Raw genomic sequence first — 26382 nt, forward strand, 5'->3', positions numbered from 1 at the left:
TGATAACTGGAAAATAAAAATAAAAATTAATAGTCAATTTTTTTTAAATGTTGTCTAAATTTTTTAACGGATGACATGCTTTTTGGTACCACCTTAAATCTTTTTCGGTACCATATGACATGTGTTCTGGTACCACGTGAAACCCTTTTTAGGTACCATATGAAACACTTTTGAATCGAACTATGAACTCGTGAGGTCACAAAAGAGGGACCTCATCCCCATAATCAATGATGAGGTTCCAACACAAACATATTACATAAAAAAAAGATCTTTTTTCCAAAAAAAAAAACTGATTTTAATTAAAATCATGCATTCAAACTCTAAACTTCACTAATTTTAAATATTAAAAAATAATAATTTAATATTATTATAAAGCTTAGTCCAATTGATTTGAGCATCTAAAGGAGATTATGGTTCAAAGATCCAAGTCCCATAACTGTTATATGAGAAGTAGTTGCAGGTAAGTTTTCCACTGAATTGTACTTATTGGAATTAGGAATTATGAACATGTGATCAAGACTTGTCTATGAGTAAGTGAAAATAGTTGTTTACTGAGAGATAAATACCTACAAGACTGATATTCAATATCTTATTTTAAGATGAATTGTTAGTGTTGTTTGGACTTGGGCTACTTAATATCACAGTATTTACACTGTGGTGTGCTCCATTGATTTATTTGTGTATTGACAATAGTTGTTTAGCTCTGTTTTTTTTTCCATTATTTGTTTGACGTTGCATAGTTTATTTTTGTTTACTTGTTTCAAAGGTCTTCTCATCCTGGGGCTTCCTGTACATTTTAATGGTATTTGTTTTCTCAAATCAGTAGAATTATTATTTTTTATTCTTGAAAAGGAAATATTAACTTCGGTTTGGTTTTTTTAAGGGAAAACAGGTGTGGTATAGGATAAAATTTGTTGGTATGACCAATAATAGCTGAGGCGAAGGAAGGGGCCAGTACTCAAACAATGAGTGAATGAACATGCCCGTAATAGGTAGGAAGGAGAGAGTTCGGTAAATGCAAGAGGGAAACCACCCACCTTCCATTCTCCAATGTGCATCTGATACATGGTTTTGGATCTAAAAAACAAAAAACGATTTTATATCTGTCCCACAGTTTTTAAACTCCAATTTGTCAATGCATTGAATGAATGTAGCTGCTTGTCTGATTGCACAGTATTGTTTTGTGGACAAACAGACAACATAACTGTAGTTTGAAAGGGGGCAGCACATACTAATTGTAGTAATTTCATCCTGCTGTTTTGCTGGCCCCCCTATGTCATATGATCTCAGAGAACAATATCAAAGATTATTAAGGAGAGATGAACACAGAAACCCAGTTGGGTTGCAGATGGAATGTATGTTTGTGGGGCTTCTTTTTGCATTGTTCAGAGTCTTTTCCAATCAGAACTAATCAAATTTCAATGCTTTGACACATTCTGCAACGCACCCAAATCAATAAAAAACTAGTGTTTAGTGGGCAGCAGTCATGCCAGATTATAAGCTTTATCAGGAGGGTGAATGGGAATTTGTGGAGGTTGATCCCAGCGGTCGTTATGGCCGGGTAAGTAAACTATTCTTAGCACTCTATATACAACTATAAAGTTCTGTTGTGTGTTGTGTGTGTGTGTATGATTAATACAGATCTGATTTCCCTTGCATGTTTGTTGTGTGCAGTACAATGAGGTGCTTGGCAAGGGGGCTTCTAAAACTGTGTAAATGTTTACTGTAGAACCCAAAAATCTATCATGTTTTATGCAGTCGAATATTTAAGTTTGGGCTTGTCTGTTAAGATTGTTTGTAATCTGGGCGGCTTGAATATGGAGGCTTGATTTGGCATTGGCATTGGCATTGGTTGATGTATGTATGCAGTTACAGAGCTTTCGATGAGAGGGATGGGATTGAAGTGGCTTGGAACCAAGTGAAAATAAAGGATGTGCTACAGGCCCCTGAGGATCTGGAGAGGCTTTATTCAGAAGTCCATCTTCTCAAGACTCTGAATCACAAGAACATAATCAAATTCTATTCGTCATGGGTGGATACAAAGAGCATGAATATCAATTTCGTAACAGAGATGTTCACTTCTGGCTCTCTCAGACAGTAAGTAATTTGCTTTATATGAACTACTTCTACTTAATCAAAATGCCAAGTTTTTTATTTTATTGTGTTCTGTCGGTATCCAGATTTAGGCAGAAGCACAAAAGGGTAGACATTAGGGCTGTGAAAAATTGGTCTCGTCAGATCTTGAGAGGTCTTCTGTACTTGCACAGCCATGACCCTCCCATTATACACAGAGATTTGAAGTGTGATAACATATTTATCAATGGAAACCAGGGTGAAGTTAAGATTGGAGACCTGGGTCTGGCTGCAATCCTTCGCAAATCTCATTCTGCTCACAGCATTATAGGTAATTTTATTGTTGTCAACTTCGTGCATTCGTTATAGGTTAGAACGGCCTTGTTTAATCTTTTGATTAAGAACTCATATGCACAAGTATGAAGTTGTAAGTTCCATCTAGACAATTGACAACCACTCTTTTAAGGACACTTCCCTGAAGGCCTCATTTTGGCCTTTTGGTAAACGGCCCTATATCCTTAAGTGCTTAGTTAGGAAAATTAATCTGAATTTTGATACCTTTTTCACAGGGACTCCTGAATTCATGGCTCCTGAGCTGTATGATGAAGAATACAATGAATTAGTCGATATCTATGCATTTGGGATGTGTCTGTTGGAAATGCTCACTTTTGAGTATCCTTATAGTGAATGTTCTAATCCGGCTCAAATCTACAAGAAAGTAACCTCTGTAAGTCTTCCGTAGACGATATATATATTTGCCTTGGTTGGATCTGTAATTGCTAAACAGTCTTATCATATCGATTTTTTACCTTAGACTTTTCCAGTTTATTCAAGGATTTTGGGATTGACTTTTAGTTCTTCAATCGATTCCCAGGGCAAGAAACCGGCGTGTCTGTACAAAGTGAAGGATCCTGAAGTTAGACAATTTGTGGAGAAATGTTTGGCCACTGTTTCCAGGAGGCTTCCTGCAAGGGAGCTCTTAATGGATCCATTTCTCCACGAGCATGGCATACAACATTCCTTTTCAAACTTAGACGTCCATAGAGATGACATGGATGAACTAGGGTCTTTCTTGAGGGAGATCCACATTAATGCGTCTCAAAATGGTGATAATGTGACACACAAGAATTTGCACTTTGCACGCCCTGCCAAGGAGAATGGGATTGTTGGACACCATGAGACCACAAAACACAACAAAGTTGTACCTTTGCCTGCAAGCTTCATAGAGGATGATTTGTCTCATGATATGGATTTTACTGTCAAGGGCAAGAAGAGGGACGATGACACCATTTTCTTACGACTGCGAATAGCAGACAAAGAAGGTAATTGCTGTAATATCACAGCAAAAAATGATTTAGTTTCTCTCAGTGTCTGAAGTGTAGCCTTATCAGTACAATAAATTGTTATGCTATTAAAAGTTGGTTCCTTCCATCAAACAGTCTTTAACCCGTATTCTTCACATCTCCTCTTATGCTTTGCAGGTCGTATTCGCAATATCTATTTTCCATTTGATGTGCAAGGAGATACAGCCATGAGTGTGGCCAGTGAAATGGTTGCTGAGCTTGACCTTGCCGATCAAGATGTTACAAAGATTGCAGATATGATTGATGAAGAAATTTTGGCTTTGGTACCCAATTGGAAGGCAGGGGTAGCCATAGATGATTATCAGCCATGCATGGACCATTGCCATTGTGTCACCAAAACAACTGAAGATTGCTGTGGGAGTTACACTGATTGTTTTTCTACCATTTCATCTGACAGTTCTATGTTGGAATATTTGAGGTCTCACTACTTGGTTGACAACATGCCTGGAATGTTGCCTTGTTGCACTCAAGTTGAGTGTGCAGCTATGCATGGTCGCTTTGAAGAAGTCACATTTCAGGTTGATGGAACTGGTTTTTCTTCATATGCAACTGAAGAGATTCCCACAATATCCAGTGAGTCATCGGATGTTCTTCGTCACGATTCCCATTACTGGGCTGCTGGTGAGTATCCAACTTCACCCGGATCTCTAGTCTCACTTGGTTCAGCACCTCCCAATTCTGAGGAATCTCAGTCTTGTCAAGTTTCCTCTGTTTATTGTAACACAGAGGTAGCAGGTTCAAGCAGGTCCACAGAGCCCTCAGAAAAGACAACATATGCAGAGGACCTGGACAAAGCTTGGAGGCATGGATTGTCCGAGGGGTCAACTCCTGTAACTGAATGTAGTTGTCTTAATTCTCCCCACAAGCAACAATCGCCATCAACAGTTGATCCTCTATCAGATGAAGATATTGATTCGATCAACAAGGAGCTGAGATTTTTGGCTATAGAACATGAGCAGGAATTAAAGGAATTGCAGAGAAAACATGAAAATGCCATCTTAGAAGTTAAAAATAGATGGAAAAACAGAAAAGCTCTCAGATCATACCCTAATAGGAACAAAATCAGTGGTGGAGTAAATAGTCAGGAATGTAAAATGAAGATGAATGGTGGCCAAGAACAATGGGAAGAAGACTATGCAATACAACACACAACAGCAAGTGATAAGGAATTTGGACCTGCAAAACAACATGAGCCAGACAATGGAGGAACAAGATATTCGAGAAGATCCAATCCAAAAGTATCAAAAAATACTGCGGTGATCTGCTCGGACATTACAGTTTCCAGAGAAACTACACTGTATTCTTATCCAGCGCTCATGCGTTCTCCTCTGCACATGCATTCTTCTCCTCCAAAGCCAGCCAAAAGAAATTTGGCGCCAAATAGAAGGCTAATGAAAATGCATTCTTTTAGTGAAGTTGATAGTCAGCTACACATGAATTCTCGTTCTACAGAAATTGGTAAGTTGAAAGGCAACAAGCCTATTACAGCATGTAGAGTAGAGAAGCATGGCAATACAAAACATTGCCATGGAGGTTCAAAACAGATGCCATCAATACCTCGGTCATCTTCCAGGGATTACAGAGAAGGAAGAAGCAGACAGTAACCCTAATGTTTGAAAGTATTATATGTAACATAAATTTATTACCCTTAGACTAGATTCAATGTTGCAGAAAAGACTAATTATTGTATAGACTAGTGTTGCCTTGTGGATGAGGTATCATTCATAGCAATGCCAGGAGAGGTTTTCCAAAAAATATTCCTTGACCTCAGCACCTGTATGTTTCAGAATTTTGTCAGGAAAGATGGCAATTTGAAACACTACAGTAACCAAAGGAAAATTTTCTCATCTGCTTCCAGTAGGATGTGATGCAATTGCCAAGGGAAAATACATTATCAAGATGTACTCGAGAGTTCATCTCTATTCAGATGGTGCAACTGATGGACTGTACAATATAATATCAGTAACACACTTCCTGGCTGGAGACAACTGAGCTTCCTTGCCAGATTTCCCAATCAAGTGAGAATTTTTACATTGGAGGGATTTTAAATCATATGTTTGGAATTTTGCTTAATGCTAACCATGGATAAAAGATTGAGTTGAGATAGCATGCTTTGTTGAGCTTTAGGATTAATTTTGTATTCGACTTTGAGCAAATAAAGATTGTCGGTGCACTTCAATTCTTGTAAAAAGATGAAATAGTCTATTATGACATCTCTGTGTCTACACAAAGACACTGATGATATTATGTAATTCTATTTGGCATATGAACTATGTTAAAGAAAATTGGGATTGGTTGGCTTACGCAGGATTATACGGACATAACTGTTGTCAAGGACTGTTTGCTCCTAATCTTTGTAACTAGGTCAAAGGCAAACCGTCCGACTGTGGTGGATAGGCTGGGACCTAAAAAATGTTTAGCTTCACTTTTATATTGAAGATGGTTAACTGTGAAACCTGATTTAAAATTTGTTATTTTCTGCCACCTCTACATTGAAGAGGCATTTCTGAAACCCTTTTTTCAATTGGAAAATAAGCTTTTCCGTTCTCGGGATTGTTTTGGCCACATAAAATTTACTTGTTCACAAACAGACTCGAACACCAGGTTCCTCCCTAAAGACTGAAATCCATTAACCACTACACCACTCTTATATGGACAATGCAAAGGACCAAAATGCTGCTAGTTGACGGCCTATGAATTTTTCAAGGTGGGGTAGAATATTGCTGATTTGAGTGCTTTTGGAGAATAGAAACAGAAAGATGGAAAAACAGTTAGTCACAACCACTGTGTTTTGTCTAATTGATGTGCAGATCCAACAACATAGGTTTATAACTTTATAAAGGAGGTAATGCATCTTTTTGTTGTAAATGGTGGCTATTGAGTTGTACAGTGTACTTTAGAATGGAATACAAATATTTGAATATGGAAGCGGGTTACTAATTCACATTAATAAAATTAACATATTAGGCTGCATGGTTAAGACTCTTTTAGTTCCTTTGGAGACCCATTTGTCTTGTTGGCTATCAAATTGGTCTCATACTAAATTTGTGGGGATACTTACACAAGAGAAGATTAGATATATTATTGGTTGCATAAAGAGATCTTTGCCCCACTCAAGGAAGGAAAAAGGCCACTCCCTCGGCAAATGAGGAGAAATGTAACTCATGGTTCCAAAATCTCCAAACAAAAGAGCTTCTTTTTGCAAATCATTACTCAGAAAGGATGGCAAATTGCCACTGTGCTGCTCGCAAGTGGAATGGATTGTCCAATAAGGTTGTGCAGCTGGAACCCCTCATCTAGTGGCAGACCAAATTCTTGTAGGCGGACCCAAAGATGTCATCAATTGTCACCAAAAGTGCCAGGTAACTAGAAGATCTAATGAGTAATAACATATGTGGCAGAGTACCTACCAAGAGATCTTACTCTCCACTGCACAAACAATTTATTTACAATTCATTAAGTGGTTTTTGTTCTAATGATGTGTAGATCCTTAAACATAGAGATGCCTAAAGGAACTTGAGATGGTAGTATGGACTTTTTGTAATACTTTGTGAATATCGAACTGTACTTTCTAAGGAAATACAATATTTTAGATGGAAGCGGGTTTTTGTTTCACATTAATAATATTCAACAAATGACGATGCACAAAGAGTCTTTAAGTTCCTGTAAAAGTTTCAATTGTCTTGTTCTTGAGTAGTGTCAAGGCCTATGCCAAAAAATTAGTTGATGCATACATTAAAAAATGTAGGCAGTGTGTTTTTCAATAAAAAACACACATTTCCAAAATATAAGTATTTTAAGTGTTGGGATGATCATACATGTGTATTTTATGGCTATAAGTACATTTTAGTGCTTTTTGTATGCAGAATAACCCCTTCCTTTCTAGTGGATGCTCAAATTCTATTTTGATAAAAACATGTTGACCAACCTAATTTTTCTAGGTAGTGCTAACCCAAAGATTGTCACCAACAATCATCAAATATATCACGCAACTAGGTTCCTTGATGAGCAATATCAATTATGTGGTAGATCATCTACCAAGACGCTTCACCCTCCATTGCTCTTACAAATCATTTTGGATTGTTTTATCTAATCAATGTGAGGATCCTAAAACATACAAATGTCTATCCCACAACATGATGTCTAAAGAAGCTTGAAATTGTTTTGTGTCATTTTTCCTAGAATGTGATTGTATTTTTGAATATTCAAAATATTTGAACATGGAAGTAGGTTGTTTATTAGATAAGCAACAAACTAGGGTGTTGACTCTCTACAACAAAAGCCTCAAGGATTGAGAAACAGAAGCCATACCAGGCCACTTATGTCACACAATCAGAACTTCAAACTACCCACATCATGAGTGTGTTGAGCTCACACCCACAACTTGAGTATGGGATGGAAAGATGAAGAAGGGTGATCTTTCCTCTATCGACTAACAACGATCCAAGTGATGATGTCATCCAACATCCCAATATGAGGGGAAGCAAGAGGGCAACCTCTAAGGAGGGCCTATTAGCACACGAAGAGGGTGTATAGGGTGATGAGGTGAAAGAAGCAAAATTGAAGCAACAAACATAACAAAAGCTATAATAGTAACAACAAAACCCATGGTTGCACCGAGGACTAGAAGCACACTTGTGGCAAATGACATACTATTGGAAAAAAGACGTAGTAGGAAGCACAACCTGAGAGGAACACCGAGGAGGTTTTAGAGGAAGCTTAGTCTGCATAGGGCAAAAAATCCCTCAAAAGAGACCAAGGGCATAAAAGCCACACTAGAAGCAAGAGACACATAATCATCCTCAGAGGAGCCAGAGGACAAATCAAAAGCATAAATAGTTAAATGGTCACCAATAGCATCCTTCTACCACGTAGAAAAGCCCTTGTGACATGACAGAGGACAATCTCCATCAAGGTGATCAATGGAGAAGCACCAATGACAGCAAAAAAGGAGGCCCTCATAGTCAAGAGGTTGAGTTCGAGCCCTATCCCAGCCATCAAAACCACATTTCCATGAAGGGGCTTGGAGATGTCAAGTAATAAAAGTCCAATAAATAATGCAATGTTAAGAGTCTTTTAGTCCTTTTAAGGTCCAATTATCTTATTGGCTATCAAATTGTAACTATACATAAAAAGTAGTAGGGATATCTCTACAAAGAGTTAAGATACATTATTTGTTGAATAAAGAGAAGACCTCCACCCCATTCAAAAAAGGAAAAGGTGACTCCCTAGGTAAAGAGGAGCAACAACACTCATGGTTTCAAAGATCTCTCAACAAACTATTTTTCGCCAATCAGTCCCCATAGAACAGGGTAAAAAGGTTGCCAAGCTACCTATTCTTAGGACTTGTGCTTCTTGCAAGTCCTTGTCATTTATTTAATATTTAAATGTCTTGTGAAAATGGCCCCTCATGGTATAGGGCACCATCCTTGGAGAAATCTTTGAGATTATTTATATGATGCACCCTACCACGTAGAATGTATGTATGACATGTGAAAGAGAGCATCTAGTGTCATTATATGATGCATAAGTGCATTTATGACATTGTTAGATGCGTAAGTGCATTTATGACATTGTTAGATGCGTAAGTGCATTTATGATTCGAGAAGCATAAGAAAAACTATGACATGTGTAAGAGTGTTATAAGAGCATTAAAGGGAAGTGACATAGGAGGCTTGGTGGAGCATTTTATATGGCTATGTATAGCATACATAAGAGCATCTTGCAAGAGGTTTGAATAGGTTGAATTGGAGCCCCCAATTTTGGTGGGTGGACTTTTTGACTTGAAAGTTAGATTTTATTATAGGAGTTATTATTGGAGAGGGCACATGCCCAAGCTACACAAAGACTTGGCTCATTGTTTTGATAAACCATTTGTACTTTCTTGATTCAAGTGCTTTGTTCAACACAACTTGTAGAGGGAGTAGTTGCCAAAGTGATTCATGTGAAGTTCCATGGAACTAACACTTCTGCACTCTAGATCTACTTGACACTTCTCATATTGTGCATACAAATATGATGGCACCAAAATATTTTTGTGTATAGTTGACTTTGGGGAAATGGCTTTGTGGATATTTGCACAAAAATTGTTTCTAGGAAGCTTTGTATGAAGACAATGCAAGGCAACTATGCATGTATTGATTAACCATATCAGACTAGCATGTACCAATGTGTTCATTCTTCAACCACACCATATTATTTCTTAGGAGTTTTGATAATAGTATTCCTAATTCTTGTAATATTTTTGTTGTGTGCAACCTACTCATGCATTTTCTTAGGAGACTTAGTTCAACACTATACACTCCAAATATGTAGCAATATGCACAACCACATCATATAATGATCCCATTAGCAACATGTGGGTATGACTTTTGTCACTTGCTCATCCACATGTAAAGCACACCATACACACACATATATCAACCTTCAATACACTCTTTCTTTAAGTTTAGAGCCTCCACTTACTTAAATTTTTCGACAATTTTCTCATAGGGAACAAGTGTCTCCACCATGCATTTTTCTATATCTTCAATTCTCTACATAACCCTTTTTGCATTTAATATCAATTAGTACAAATTCTCGAACACCTCAGTACCTCAATGACAAATGTCTTCAAACCATTTCTCCAAATTCTTCGTATACATGACTAGCTAATCTAATCGAGTTTGATCTTTTGTAAAATCCAAAATATAGGGCATATTATGAGATCTTAAGTAGATTGCAAAAGATAATTGATATAATGTTTGAGTTGTTTATCTTTAACTTCTTAAGGCTACTTTATCTTCTCCATTTTTAATAAGTCTCTCAATGTTCCCAATGACAACCTCTAACTTCTTCACATCTATGTGATGAATACTTGGCCCAAAATTTGTCTTAAAAATTTGAGAATCAATGAGCTCTAAAAACTATTATTTATCCTTTGGTGGAACTATTGTTTCAATTACAAAATTCCCTTTTGTGATCTTTATCATTCTAGATTGTCACTTTGCTTTCTTTTACAACTAGATTCTCAACCAATTTATGAATTGTATCAAAGTTAATTTGATACGAAAAACACTTTTATTTTATCATGATTACCTCTTTTACCTATGTAGGAACATCTTCTCTTATTTTCTTCTACATTACCAATCCTTGGAGGTCTCTATGGTGGAAAAATATTCTACATTAGAGATACCACCTAGGGCTTCAAATGAATAGATGCAAATATGTCATATCTCAAAGAAGTCTCTCTAAATGATAATGGAGGAGTATGCATCAATATTGATTGAATTGATATGTCAATACCAATCCTCTTCTTGGTGATCTCCCTCAACTTTCCTTCTTTTGGATCAGTACACATATTACTATCACCCATTTTATTTTGTATTCTCTCAACTTAAACATAGACACCTATTTTATTTTCTCCCAATGGTTACTATTTCACTTGTATACTACTAATTGGGTTAGGAAACCCACTCCAAATATATGTTTTCCTCTCAAAAATGTTAGAAAAATGGTGTCTAAACCTTGCATTTACATGAGGTTACTATTTATAGTAAGTTTTCATTTGAGCACGAAATGGTGCAAAATTCTCCCTAAAGCTTTTGGTTGGCTGGATGAGCATGCCGGTAAATTTTCATCACAAGATCATAACTAGTTTGAAGATATTAAAGTTTCCATTTTTGGAGGGTACGATGAATGGTTTAAAATTAATTTTGGGGAATTTAGAGGCTTTGAAACGCCTTGAAAAATGGGCGTAAACAGTGTAGCCATTTACAAGGTGATAGAGCACTTCACGAGATTTCCGACGCTTCAAATAGTTCATCAATCAGACACACGGTTCACAAGTTATGGCCTCCAAAAGTTTGGACTCTTGGAATAGGAAATATAAATTGTTCCAAACATATAAATGAGTTGTAAAAGAGAGGAACATGTGTTGATGTGTGTTTGACACATCATAGGGCATCTAGAATGAAGATAAGGCCGACTCTACTTTATTGGGTGGTTTTAACCCATGGTTTTGTAATATTGTTTGACAGTTTCTTGTATTGTATCTCCTATATATGAGGTGCGTGAGATAGAGGTTGTATGTAAGAGTCTTATGGCTATTGAGTTACCTTTGAGTCTCTAATTAGTGGTACTCTTGTGAAGAGCTTGCTCTGCAAGTATATTGTAATATGTTATTGATTGTTGAATAATATATTGAGCTGCTTTTGGAGTGTGGGTTTTTTCTCTCAAAAGGGGTTTCCCCACGTAAATCAGTGTTGTTGTGTTGTGGTATGCATGATATTTTGTTTATTTATGTTAAGTTTTTGTAACTTCTATAACAATCTATAAAAAATTTGAATTGCCCTCCTCTCAAGTTTAGTATAGGAAGTTGTTTTGCTATTTAACTTCCTTACAAGTGGTATCAGAGCCTGACCACCTTTGGCTTCAGTTGTGGGTTGTTGGGTTTTTTGAACTAATCCAAATTTGAGTGGGAGCTTGTGCACAAAATACTTTTTGATCTTGTTGTAGGAATTTTCAGATGGCAAGTTCATCAAGGAGAATAGAGGTGAAGAAATTTAATGGTAATAATTTTGAGGTGTGGAAGCTAAAGATGAAAGATTTGCTAATAGATCGAGATCTGTGGGATGTTGTTGATCTAAATGTCTCAAGGCCCTTAGATCCTATTGTGGTTGCAAAATATGATGTTATGGACTGTAAAGCCAAGGGTCTAATTAGATTGTTCATGAGACTCTGTTCTAATCAATGTTCACAAAGAGAAATCTGCACAGAAGCTATGGACTAAGCTTGGTGAAATGTATCAAGCAAAATCTTTATTGAATCATATTTTCTTGAGGAGGAAATTATACTCCTTGAGAATGGAAGAGGGTGGACGGATTACAGATCACTTGGAAGCATTTAATATTGGTGGCTCAATTGGCATATGTTGGTGTTAAGCTAGACGAAGAGGAGAAAAGCCAAATCTTGATTTGTTCTTTGCTTGATTCGTGGGATTCTCTTGTTATGGCTATCAGTAGTACTTCTATTGTTTTGAAGTTTGAAGATGTGGTGGGTGCCCTACTTGGTGAAGAGATGCAGAGGAAGGTATCCATCACTTTGAATGAAGCCCTAATTGTTCGTGGAAGACCTAAGGAAAAACGCAAGAAGAATGAGAAGCGCAATAAGTCCAAATCCAAAGGGAGATTGAAATCTTCAGGAAAGTCCAAAGTCATTTTCTAAAATTGTGGTAATTCAGGTCACATCCGCAAGGAATGCAAAGAAGAAAAGAAGAAGACAAAGAAGAAGTTTGATTCGAATTCTAAGTTTGAGAAGGAAGATGGTGATGCATTCATTGCAGCTTTGGCTATCCATGTAGGTAATGATGCATGGTTAATTGACTCAAGTGCATCTTTTCATATGAATTCCAATAAAGATTGGTTTTCTAAACATGAAGAATTTAATGGAGGCAAAGTGTAGATGGGTGATGATTCACATTTAGACAATGTTGATTGAGGTAAAGTTAGGATCATGTTTCTTGATGGTAAAATAAAAAGGATTAGCGGTTTGTTGCATATCCCTGGATTAAAATGAAATTTATTATCTGTGAGAAAATTGATAGATGTGGGTGTGTAGGTAGTCTTTTCTGATGTAGGATGTAAGATGATTAAGGGTGCTATGGTGATTGCTAGAGGTGTCAAGTTTGGCACTTTGTATAAGCTAGAGACATACACCGTTGAGTGTAATAGCACTTTTTTAAAAAGTAAATCTTTGGATACTTCATCAAAAGATTTGAGGGTTTCACCTTCAGTGGATGGACATGGCTTTTGGGTACCTAAGGGTGCTCTTTCTTCTGAAGAAAAGTTACTTGCAGTGAAGACTATGTTATGGCATCAAAGACTTGGCCATATTGGAGAAAAGGGTTTGAGGACCTTGAAAAATAAAAACCTTGTTGAAGGTTTGAATGATTGTAATCTTGACTTTGATTTCCGTGAGCATTGCATTTATGGAAAACAAAACCGCTTTCAGTTTTATTCGAGTTCTCATAAATCTTGTGGTGTTTTGGATCTTATTCATTCTAATGTGTTTGGTCCTGTAGATGTTCCTTCGATTGGAAAATCCACATATTATGTTTCATTTATTGATGATTTTAGTAGAAGGACATGGGTATACTTTCTAAAGAGTAAATCTGAAGTTTTTAGTTGTTTTAAAGAATTTAAAGCAATGGTTAAGTTGCAAATTGGAAAGAAAATTAAATGTTTGAAGAATGATAATGGTAGTGAATTTTTCTCTAATGATTTTGATATATTTTGTAAAGACCGTGGCATTAACAGACAGAAGACAACACTGTATTCTCCACAACATAATGGAGTTGTAGAAAGAATGAAATGACACTGATGGATAAGGCTAGGAGTATGTTGAGTGGTGCTGGTCCAGAACAAAAGTTTTGGGTTCAAGTTGTTGCCACTACTTGCTACATGATTAACAGGTCTCCTACATCAACTCTTGTTGATTAAATTCCTATGGAAGCATGGTTAGGTCATAAGCCTTCATTGAGACATCTTAGAGTTTTTGGTTGCGAGGCATATGCACATGTGCCAAAGGAGGAGCGAACAAAGTTGGAGAACAAGGCTATGAAATGTATCTTCATCATTTATAGTTATGGTGTGAAAGGATACAAGCTTTGGAACCCTATTGCACAAAAGTTAATTCATAGTAGAAGTGTTATTTTTAGAGAAATTAAGTCTCTTTCTGTTACATTGTAGCCAGAACTGGCTAAACATGAATATGTGATTCAATTCCCTTCTATGCCTGAAAGAGCTGAATCGAGACCACTTGATAGACAAGAAGTTGAGGAGAGCTCATCTAGCTCTGAATCTTCAGAAGAAGAGGAAGAACCTCCAACTCAACTTGTTCGGAGGTCTACAAGACATAGACAACCACCTGAAAGGTATTCACTTGATGATTGGAGCTGTATTTTTGCTTTGAATACTAATATGGATGAACCTGGATTTGTAGAAGAGGCATTAGGTATGAATGATGTAGAATCCTAGAAGATTGTTATGGAAGAAGAAATGACATCTTTTAAAAAGAGTGATACATGGGATTTTGTACCATTTCTTGAAGGACGAAAGCCTGTTGGTTGCAAATGGGTATTCAAGAAAAAATTTGGTTTAGATGGAAGCACTGAGAAATATAAAGAAAGGTTGGTTGCAAAAGGCTACTCTCAAGTTGAGGGTGTTGATTATGGTGAGATATTTTCTCCTGTTGCAAAAATGACATCCATCAAATTTTTTCTTTCTATTGCTCCTTATGATTTAGAGGTTGATAAAATGGATGTGAAAACCGCTTTCCTTCATGGTGATTTGGAGGAGGATATCTATATAACACAACCAGATCACTATGTGGTGAAATGTAAAAGTAGTTTGGTTTGTAAAATGAAGAAATCTTTGTATGGCCTCAAACAAAGTCCTAGGATGTGGTACCATAAATTTGATACATATGTGTTGACTTTTGGATTTGAGTGTTCTAAATCAGATCATCGTGTTTATTATAAATCTGATGGTGATCATTTCTTGTACATTACATTATATGTTGATGATATGTATTCATTGGTAAAGGGAAATGTATGATTTTAGAACTAAAGTCTCAACTTTTTGCTAAATTTTAAATGAAAGATCTTAGTGTAATAAAACACATTCTTGGGATGGAAATTAAAAGAGATAGAGGGAATAGAAAGCTATGGCTAGGCCAAAGTAAGTATGTGAATTCAATATTATAGAGGTTCAACATGAAGAATTGTAGACCATTATGTGTTCCCTTCACAGTTGGAACGAAATTATCTATTTCAGATTGTCCTACATCTCCATTAGAGATGGAAGACATGAGAAAAGTGCTTTACTAGAGTGTAGTTGGAAGTTTGATGTATGTTATGGTCTATATTAGACCAGACATTGCCCAAGCAGTGGGAGTTCTTTCCATATATATGTCTAATCCTAGTAGAGTTCATTGGGATGCAGTCAAAAGAGTCTTTAGATATTTGAAGGGTACTTCATAGTATTCTTTGTGTTATCATGGTAATTTAGTTGGAGACATGATTTCTCTTGATATTCATGGTTATATGGATTTAGACTGAGCATGTGATATTGATAGTAGAAGATCCACCAGTGCTTATGTGTTTAATTTGTTTGGTGGTGCAATTAGTTGGATGAGTAAGCGACAGGTTGTGGTTGCTTTTTCCACTACAAAAGTAGGGTATATGGCAGCTACTCATGTTGTAAAGAAGTCATTTGTCTTAAAATGTTGTGTTCAGATATTGGAATAAAACAAGGTGTAGTGACAGTTTATTGTGATAGTCAAAGTGTGATCTGCCTAGCTAAGAACCCGACATTTCATGCCTGGACCAAACACATTGATGTTCAATATCATTTTGTCAGAGATATGGTCTAAGATGGCAGGGCGAAGCTGGTTAAGTTTGAGACTTTGATGAATGTTGCATATTCTTTAACTACGATTGTGAGCACATAGAAGTTCAAATGGTGTTTGGAGTCTATGGGCCTCATGGTCCATATCAATTAAATTATTGTGTTGATACTCCCTTTGCTCTTGCAAGATGTTTGACAAGTGGGAGAATGCTGGAAAAATGGTGTCTCAACCTTGCATTTACATGAGGTTACTATTTATAGTACATTTTCATTTGAGCATGAAATGGTGTGAATTCTCCCTAAAGCTTCTAGTTGGCTAGATGAGCATGTCGATAAATTTTATTCGCAAGATCATAACTAGTTTTGAAGATATTAAAGTTTTCATTTTTGGAGGGTATGATGAAAGGTTAAAATTAATTTTGATGACTTTAGAGGCTCTAAAATACCCTAAAAATTTGGTGTAAATGATGTATCTATTTATGAGGTGATAGAGCACTTCGTGATCTTTTTGATGCTTCAAATAGTTCGTCAATCAGACACACTGTTCACAAGTTATGACCTCCAAAAGTTTGGACTCCTGAAATAGGAAATATAAATTGCATTAGACACATAAATGAGTTGTAAAAGGGAGGAACATGTGTTGATGTGTGTTTTGACATGTCATAGGGCATCTAGAATGGAGATAAGGCTGACTCTACTTTATTGGGTGGTTTTAGCCCATAGTTTTGTAATAACGTTTGAAGATTTCTTATATTATATTCCTATATATGAGGTGCGTGAGATAGGGGTTGTGTGTAAGATTCTTATGGCTATTGAGTTTCCTCTGAGTCTCTGATTAGTGGTACTCCTATGAAGAGCTTGCTCTGCAAGTATATTGTAATTTGTTATTGATTGTTGAATAATATATTGAGCTGCTTTTGGAGTGTGGGGTTTTTCTCTCGAAAGTGTTTTCCCCACATAAATCATTGTGTTGTATTGTGGTATGCATGATATTTTGTTTATTTATTGTTATGTTTCTGTAACTGTTGTAATGATCTATAAAATTTTTGCATTACCCTCCTCTGATTAGTGGAGAAATAATTTCAAGGATGATAGATCTTGGCTACTAGGTCATGTTAGACACCCATGCAAAAATATCTCATAAAAAAGTAAAGGAGAAAACTTGGTCTGAAATAAAATTCCTCTTTGAAAGAGCATAGATGCACAAAAATGTACAAGTGAAGAAGAAAGGACTCACCATGACCCCCCAAGGACTGCTTCTAAAACAAAGTACAAAAAATGTTCCCCCCACGGGAGAGAAAAGAGAGGTCTTTGTGATCCCCTCAAATGTAAAAAGGAAATAACTCCATGTGAGGAAATGATTTCTCTCAAATCTAAGATAAGAAGAAAAACATGTAGCCTCCCCTCAAAATATCTCTGCTAGTGCTGGAAGATACTCAATAGTAGATGTTGAAAATGATCCATGATCACAAGACAACATTTATCTCCTTGAGAAGAAACAAGAACACAAATGTATGCAACGTGACTTCCCCTTTCCAAATAAGAATATGCAAGAAGGGTAGATGTCTTTAACTTCTTACATGATACAAAGATAATGATATAATCCAAGATGATCTTTGAATGTTGCTCAAAGGTCTCAAATCTATTATCAAATTGTGACAAAAGAAGAAACATCCAAAGAAGATAACTTGGGTGATGCAACTCCATCGATGTTGTCATCAAATAGAACATGAATTTCCTCAAAATTGTCCTCCAAATGTATAATGTGAGACTCTACAAACAATAATATTTTTTTTGGTTGAAATGTGTCCCAATGTGGTAGACCTAGAAAACTATTATCAATCTCTTGCTATAAACAATCATCAAAAGCCACGATTGAATCAAAATTGGATTTAGACGAAGCAACAAATGACCATGAGGGAGATAATAAATCATTGAAATTATGCATTGTTCATCCCCAAATGATGATGATTCTACATGTGTTAAATATGAATGATTAGGTAAAGAAATATTGTGATCAAGAAGTTTCATTTCATCAATTTTTCTATGAATACAATCTTTTGTTGTATGGATTTTCTTCACACAACAAACTCATTTTATTTCCATTTATTAAGAGGATTATGAAGAATGCTCAAATGGAAGGAATTTAGTTTGAGAGACATAATCTCAAAACCTATATGTGTGTGTGTGTGTGTGTGTGTGTGTGTGTGTGTGTGTGTGTGTGTGTGTGTGTGAGAGAGAGAGAGAGAGAGAGAGAGAGAGAGAGAGAGAGAGTCACAAGACTACCCCTTTGATTCAATCAATGAAGCCCTCAAGCAATTATAATGTTTGACACTTTGTTTTTAGTGTATTTACAAGTGCCACAAGGTGGTTTTGATGTATTATGATTACAAATACTCAAAAAGAGGCATATGCTAAAATTATAATTCTAAGATGCTATGAAAAAAATTAACAACACCACTATGTAATGCTAAAAAACTAGGTAGTTGTAAAAAAACGACACTAAACAAGAAGTTGGGGTATGTACCCAAGTGAGCCCTTAAAAGTTTTGAAAACAAGAACTATGCAAGGTGACCTTTCAAAACATGTGATTTATAAAAAAAATTGTACATTAAAAATTATAAAACGATTACACCACCAAGTAGAGCACGAAAAAATACCCCAAATTAAAGAAAAATGCTCAAAATTTTGATTTTATGTGGGCATTTGAAGTTGATGAGGGGTCAAGCTCTAGGAGAAAAATTCTATTATGTTAGCTAATAGAATATGCCAAAAAGGAATGACATATTCCCCAACACTAGCAACTATACCACTAGTCCAAAATAATATTTTTTTAATAATTACAACATTAGAAAATAAATAAAAGATTCACCTCAAAAATAGATTTGAGAATATGTTAAATTTGCAAAGCATATTCCCTACATAGGTACAAATGACAATGACTAACATAATAATACAATTTTTTGTATGGATGTATGAATAAAATTTGCCTCAAAATTTATGCCATAAAAAAGATCTCGTCTTTTTTTCACTCAAATATATGAAGTGTTACATATCAAAATTTGTCTCTAAGGCCTTTCAAGTGCAATGTCAATGTATGTTTGGCTTCAAGATATACTATATGAAAGTTTCTTGTTGAAACTCCCTTGATTTGAAAAGTTACTTGTAGATATACAACTCTAATACTATATTGTAGTTGAATATTTTACCCTCGTAGCCTATTAGATCTTGTAAAATAGTGAATAAACTTCTATAGGAGATTTAAATTAGCCTAAATATGTAATATATTTATACAAAAAAATGTGAATTCAAAAATATTGTAATTATATGACCCCCATTGAATATATAGAAAAGGGGTGAGATGAGAAGGTAGTTGTGGATTCCAATAACCTCCATGAGTGCAAGACATGTGTCTATGAATATGCATGTTACAAGTGTGATTAAGGTGTCAACATGCACATGAGATAGGTGTCTCTAAAGGTGAGTACATTGTGTCTCAACTTCATGAAGTGAGACAAAAGCTAAGTTTCCCCAAGTAGAGACTTAACTAGTGTGAATATGACTTTTCTAGGTAGGCTAAGAGCTAACTAGTTTGATAATGTCACTATTCAAACTAATAGAACCTATAGTCTTCAATCCTATGAAAAATGTCATGAAAAGTCGTCAATTACACAAGATAAGATGTGTAAATTCACAAGCATGTTCAAATTTTGTCAACCATTTATGTAAAAATCTTTGATCAAAAGTAACCAATCAAAATGTTCTCTTATTATGTATAGTGTTCATGTTATAAAATATCCATGACTTGAAATTATAGTTTTCTTCTTAATGCATAAAAGAAAGTGTCATTAACCCTCATGTAATAGCTTAAGTAAACCATTATACTCCAACTATGGGAAACATCTTTATACACGAGTATGCTCATTTCCCTACAATGTTCAAACCTGTAAAAGAGTCATGACAAGTTGTCAAGTTGTCAAGTACACAAGATAAGATGTCATTTGAAACTCGCAAATTTTATCAACTATTTTTGTTAAAAATTATTGATCAAAATAGACCATTAAAAATGCTCACTCTCATTACATACGTAGTTCTCATGATGTAAAATATCCATGAATTGAAACTATAGGCTTCTTCTTGACTTGCAATTTAATTGAAAAGAGTGGTCATAATTGAAAATTCATATTCTAAATCCCCCTCAACTTTCAACCAATGCTTGGTGATTTAATTCTAACAATTTGTTAAATGGTTCAACCAAGTCTTCCCTCATTCCTCCAAATCTACCTCAAGCAGTACCTCAAATGGAAGAATAAAGAAAGAAATTTAACTCTCAAATTATTTTAGGTAGCATATGGCTCATCCATCCATGGATTTGTTCTCCCTCTTTTTTATATTATAATTTTTTACATAATCTAGAACAAAATCTTGACTTTGTACAATAATTGGGAATGACCTTGCATGAATGAAGCTACTATCCACCAACCATTTAACCACTTTACTTCTTTTATTTTATCTCCAAGATTGAATCCTTTTGGGAAAATGTGACATAAGTTGGTTTCTCACACCTTATGATATCCATGGACCAAGAATTCGGATACCTCCAAATAAAGAGAAAAATACATCTTGTAATTATAAATATTCTAATTTGATTTAAGAGAGATTACACTATTGATTAACATAAATGTATTTTCCCCAATTCATCCATCTAATAGCATATGTATGTGGGTGAATTTTTATTTGTAATTCAAGCCTCTTGACTATTTTAAAAGATATCAAGTTCTTCTCTCTTCCATTATTAACGATGAAATATAGTGCCTTTCCACTCACTCAATTTTATGAGTGAAACAATGACTTCTCATCCTTTGGAAAATTAATCTTTAATTTTTATAGCGGTGGATGGATATGAATTAATGATTTTATTTCCTTCATTATTTTCAAATGAGATTGTAGCTAATGGCACTAACTCTATCTCTAGCTCTAGAGACTCTATCAAGATAGCCTTGTTAGAATGAGAATTATGAGTAAAAGCACAAACATGTGTCAAACTTTCAACCAACTAAATAATTTTGAGAAAAATGGTTTTACTCGAAACCACATGGCACATATGTGGCACATGTAGTTTTAAGTGAAAGGGTTTCAATTGACTTATAAAATAGAAAAACTATCTCGTTCAAATTTTGAAATATGATTCAATTTATGTGTAAATTTTTGGCTGAAGTGTTTTAATCGAAACCCTTTCATCTAAATTTGTTGATGCAGAGGTAGGATTATAATCCTCTTACAAACCCAAACAATCACTCATTTATTACTTTGGACAAAGATCATTAACCATTCCTTCAAAATTAGGTCTTCTTTCTAGTAGCCCTTCAAGAGAGTCTAACAAGGCATAACTCCCCACATAGGCTTCGTAACAAAAACCTAAAAACAAGTATGATTTTAGAGATATTTATGATGGAGAGCGGGAGAGCGGGAGCGGGAGTAGGAGGGGTTTCTTGTGTAGGAGATGCAGAAGATGGGGAAGACGATGTTGTGGATGAGGATGATCTCATCCTTCTCCTCCTTTCACCTTCTAAGCCGTCTAATGGGGCTCTTCGTGGCTCTTCTTTGCTGGAATGGTGGGTGGAGGAGTTTGGCACCGAGGAAGGAGTGGAGGCTGCGACAGCAATGGAGGCCTTTTGGCAAGGGTTTTTTGTGGCCTCTATTTCTGGTCATCAGAGGAGTGCGGTGGTTCCTATCATTGGCCTTTTTTATGCTCTTTCTTTGGTGGGGGGTGTTATCCTGATGGTGTTTGGGTGGATCTGGGACCCTGGCGGATCTCTTGTGGAGAGGCTCTATGTGTTCTCTCCTCTCCTTTGTATTGAGGATCTATCGCTGTTCTGGCCTTTGGCGCTCTGGTTCTTCAAAGGAGCTTCCTTTTTCAGTTCTTCTTTGTTAGGCTACCCTCCTATGGAAGTGGAGAGTTGGCTTTGGTGTGAACCCTTGAGAGGGGTTTCTTGGCTCTTGCTCTCTTCCCCTCCTTGTCTGTTAGAGGTGACCATATTTCCTATGGAGGTGGATATTTGGTGGAGGGGAAAGGGCTGGTTTTTGCTTGCTGCTGGAGAGTGCTGGTTGTTGTCTTTCTGCTTCATTCTTCATCCTATAGAGGTGGAGCTCTTTCCTATTGAGGTGGAGAGATGGAATGTTGGGGATTTTCAACTTTTGGTGCTCCTCTTGTAGAGTTATCTTTGGTGTGATCCTTTGAGAGGGGTTTCTTGGCTCTTGCTCTCTTCCCCTCCTTGTCTGTTAGAGGTGACCATATTTCCTATGGAGGTGGATATTTGGTGGAGGGGAAAGGGCTGGTTTTTGCTTGTTGCTGGAGAGTGCTAGTTGTTGTCTTTCTGCTTCATTCTTCGTCCTGTAGAGGTGAAGCTCTTTCCTATTGAGGTGGAGAGATGGAATGTTGGGGATTTTCAACTTTTGGTGCTCCTCTTGCTACTGGCTATGGATGTTGGTTTCTTCTCTCTTGGGAGTCTCCTTGGGTGGGGCTGGAAGTTCTTTTTTCCAAACTCCCAGCTTGTCTCCTGGATCGGTTCCTTTTTGTTGTTTCTTGGTTTGGCCTCCTTCCTTCTGGTTTTTGGGGTCTTTGTTCCCCCTTCTTCTAGTTGAGGGTTCCTGGTTTATCCTATAGGCAGGATGGTTACTAATAGTTTTAAAGGGCATAGTCTGTCTTTCTGTTGTCTTTGGTTTGGGGAAAAGCCTTTGTTTGGAGTTCTGAGCTCATCATTTAAGGTTGAGGGTGCCTAGAAAAACCCCTGGTTGCTGGTTTTGGGTTCCATTTTAAAACCCAGTTTGAAGGTTGAGGGAGCCTTTCAAAACCCCTACTGGCCAAATTTAAATTGTATGAATATTTGTTGTAATCTGGTGTTGTTATTGAAGGTTAGGGGTACCTTTCAAAACCATGATAGTTGGCTGAGGGTGCTTGGTATACCCTCGATTATTACTGTTTCGTGCTATAGTTTGGAGCTGTAGCTTTGCTGGGTGTGGCGTGACTATGCTGGTTGTTGCTAGTTTTAGTCATCTTTACTAGATTTTGGCTACGGTTTTTCATAGTTTATTTCTTTTAGCAGCCTACTTTGTTGGGTTCTAGATCTTGGTAAAATCTATGGGGTTTCAGGTCCCTCCAAAACCTGTTGTATGGGCTTTCGGGTCCCCTCAAAACCTGTTTTTCCCCTAATCAAAAACAAAAACCTAAAAACATATTTGGATACCCTTTTGGCCATTTAACAACATATATGGAAATTAGTATGGGTTATTTTCGAACAAATGACTATAAAATTGACTGGTAATGCTGCTACAAGGGTTCAAACTCATCATTTTCACAATGAAGTTCAACGAACAGTCATTCATAACTTCACAGGTCAATCACTTCGGTTTGATTGTAGATAGAATAGGTATATAATTTTTCCCAAATTTACATAAATATCTAACGGTGGAAACAAAAGTTATGGCATTTTTTCCAAATGGGTAATCCTAGGTAGGGTTCTAGGTAGCCTGCACTAAAATGGCCATAACTTGGTCTAAACTCCAAGGAATCTTACCAAACCAGTTGAAAATGAAAGAAGACTCAAATATTTATCAGTTCCAATTGGTTTCATGTCATTATCAGTCCGTACATAAAGATCACTTTTATGTGGTCAAAGTTGAATTTTTTTTATTCATATTGGTCATTTCTACTAGAATTGATTGGTGACTCCACAACACCCCCAAGAACCCTATAAGACCCAAATAACTTCTACTATAGAGAAAATGGCAATAATAACTTGCTTCAACAATGCAAGATTGAATAATGGTTGAATATTGACATGGACATAAAAATGTAGACGAGAGGCCTTGCTAAGGCAAGGTGTGAGAGAGGATTAGAAAAGATGTTAACATGTGTCATAATCCTATACAATGAGATGACTAAAGTGTTGACCTAGGTAACTAGAAGTAGTTGTCATGAAATAGGATAATGTCATGTGACAATTAAACAATCTTTTAGAAGAACACCTAGGACCTAAGTAAACTTAAGTCATGTGAATAAGTCCCCCACTAGGAACTACCAAAACCACTAGGTACAAAGCCTTTACTAGGTTTAAAGCCTTATTCACACCCAAAATTTCCTTTTTAAATGTTTGACATAGGTTTGTACTTTTACCCTTATTATTGTCATTCAATCAGCTCTTGGAGTTTTCACCACATTCTCATATCCTTGAGTTTTATGTGGAATAATTACTTCTCATCCTTTGGAAAAAGTATCTTTGAATTGTTATGGAGGTTGCATTAATAATTTTCTCTCATTCATTTATGCTAAAATGTACTTGAAGGTAATGATATTGTTTATCTCTACCTCTAGAAAATCTATCAAGAGAGCCTAGTTAGCATGAGAATTGTTTTGGTAATTGCATTAGTTCTTCAATGTTTCACATCACATTCTAGTATCCTTTGGGTTTTTTTTTCACTTTTTTTTTGTCTACTTCTATGGAAATGATATTTATTTTGTTGCTTCCCTAGGAACTGCTAGTCCGAACAGGTTCTGAGAGGGGAGGGGTGAATCAACACTTTATAGTTTTACAAAGTTAAAACCTTTTTACTCAAGTTTGCCCTAACTTAATATTCAACAATACAAACAGTTATTGTAGGAGTACATGCATGCATGAAAAGATACACAATAACACCAAGATTTATCTCGTGGAAACCCAAATGGGAGAAAACCACGGTGTGAGTAGAAACTCACAAAATTTGCACTCTTCTGGAGTACGTTTGGTGAGGAGCCATCCCTGTTAGGAGATTACAAAAACACTGTTAGGTGCCACCCGATTAAGGGATTTTATTTAAGGCTTGTTAGTGCCTTTACCCTGTTAGAGGTAGCCTTGTTGAAGGACTTAAGATCATCAATTAAGATGTCACCCGATTAAGGGATTTTACAAAGGGACCTATTAAAGTCCACTTGGTTAAGGGATTTTGAGTTGCAATGGTTAGAAAGCAACAAGAATTTGGTCTGCTAGAATAGCTATTGATAGCTTGATCAAATCACAATGAAATTCATACTCTATCTGCATCGATTGTGTCTTCTCTGCACTACACCGGTCCTCTGCTCATACCCTCGGTTCTGCACTCTATCAGTCTACTTCACACACACTCTATTCTGCTAAATCATTTAGCACTTCCTCACTCTTCACTCTGCACTTTGGATCGCCTCTCACAGGATTTTCACTTTGCAAATTTTTTGATCGAACTGTTTTGTATGAACTCAAAACATTTTATACACTCTCTGTCATCACCTTCATGTGTTTCCTAAATCAATGCAATCATAGATATCGGTAGATTTAAAATTTAATTCTTCCCACTCTTTCTTTGTGCGCCCTGCAACAATTTTGCCAACCACTCATCCAAATCTACCACTGCATCCCCCACAAATAGCGACTTCTGGGTCTAGTTCAGTCTTTTAAATGCGAACCAAAAAATCTGCAAGTAATCATGGCTTAACTGCATGATGAATGAGGTTGACTTCACCAACCTTTAGTTTGGCGTTAACACAAACTCACCAACTCACCTTTTGCCATCGCAACTGTGTAACCGATCATCGCTCCAAGATTTACGGTGACAACCTATCTTTCTTCTGCTTCATCGGTCTACTGGTTCATCCTTTGATACCAGTTTATAGTACTTTGACCAAGCCTCTTTTCTTGTTTGCCAATGAGGTTTCGGTTTGCATAGGACTTCAAGCCTTCTTGCCTAAGTCACCTTCTGTGACTTCATCATCATCAAAATAGCCAACTTGAAGATCTGATCTTAACATTGATCTTCTTGAATGACAAACCAGTTAGCTTAGTCTGTCTTCCCTTGAGTCGATTGAACCTTGATCATCTATCTCTAATGTTGCTTCCATGTTGTTTGCAAGCCATCACCTTTGCTACTGAGATACACCACTCCACCGGTCAGTGTTAGTAATCAATGACAAATCTCAGCTAATATACTGGTTCACTGGATTAACCGGTTTCTTCAATATCAGTAATGCCAACAATCTCCCCCTTTGGCATTGATGGAAACACTTCAGAATCTGTCTTATCAGTTGGTCCTACATGTAATTTATTCATTTCTTTCTTTGTCTCTGTATCGGTCATTACTTCTACTTTGAGTAATGAGTATCTCCCCCTAACATTAGCAATACTCTATTTCCAACAAACCACTCTAACCACTTCTTGCAACCCTCTGCTACAACAACTTCTTCTCAACACTACTTCACACATTCTACCCACTACTCACCAATACTCAAACACTATTATAATCTCCCCCTTTGAAAACAATGCCAAAGATGTATTTCAGTACACTTACAAGACTGCTCCCCCTAACCGGAGAAGTCCACACTTATCAATCTAGTCTTAGAAATTTTTCATAAAGAAATCATAACAGATTGATGTAGAGCCCTTTTTTGCTTATTTTAATGCAGGTAGGGGTATCAAACCTAGCTTACCTTTGAGGTATTCAAAGGTATCCTTCTGTAGTGGCTTGGTGAAGATATCAGCCACCTGTTCTTT

At 36.4% G+C, this 26382-nt stretch overlaps 1 protein-coding gene across 1 annotated transcript; it reads left to right on the forward strand.

The window, feature by feature from the left end:
- The first annotated feature begins 610 nt into the window (after positions 1-610).
- LOC131037892 (probable serine/threonine-protein kinase WNK9) lies at positions 611-5740 on the forward strand. Its single transcript, XM_057970132.2, has 7 exons — positions 611-1561; positions 1675-1712; positions 1870-2097; positions 2181-2404; positions 2643-2800; positions 2948-3395; positions 3555-5740. Exons 1-7 carry the CDS (start codon positions 1487-1489, stop codon positions 5039-5041), a joined length of 2658 nt encoding a protein of 885 aa, XP_057826115.2. The 5' UTR covers positions 611-1486; the 3' UTR covers positions 5042-5740.
- Positions 5741-26382: the final 20642 nt, after the last annotated feature.

The sequence above is a fragment of the Cryptomeria japonica genome, chromosome 4 (genome assembly GCF_030272615.1).
Source record: "Cryptomeria japonica chromosome 4, Sugi_1.0, whole genome shotgun sequence".
Classification (NCBI taxonomy): Eukaryota; Viridiplantae; Streptophyta; class Pinopsida; order Cupressales; family Cupressaceae; genus Cryptomeria; species Cryptomeria japonica.

Coding starts and splice junctions, on each gene's coding strand:
- LOC131037892 (XM_057970132.2), top strand. CDS start 1,487: ATGCCAGATTATAAGCTTTATCAGGAGGGTGAATGGGAATTTGTGGAG. Junction 1,562..1,674: donor CCAGCGGTCGTTATGGCCGG/GTAAGTAAACTA, acceptor TGTTGTGTGCAG/TACAATGAGGTGCTTGGCAA. Junction 3,396..3,554: donor GCGAATAGCAGACAAAGAAG/GTAATTGCTGTA, acceptor TATGCTTTGCAG/GTCGTATTCGCAATATCTAT.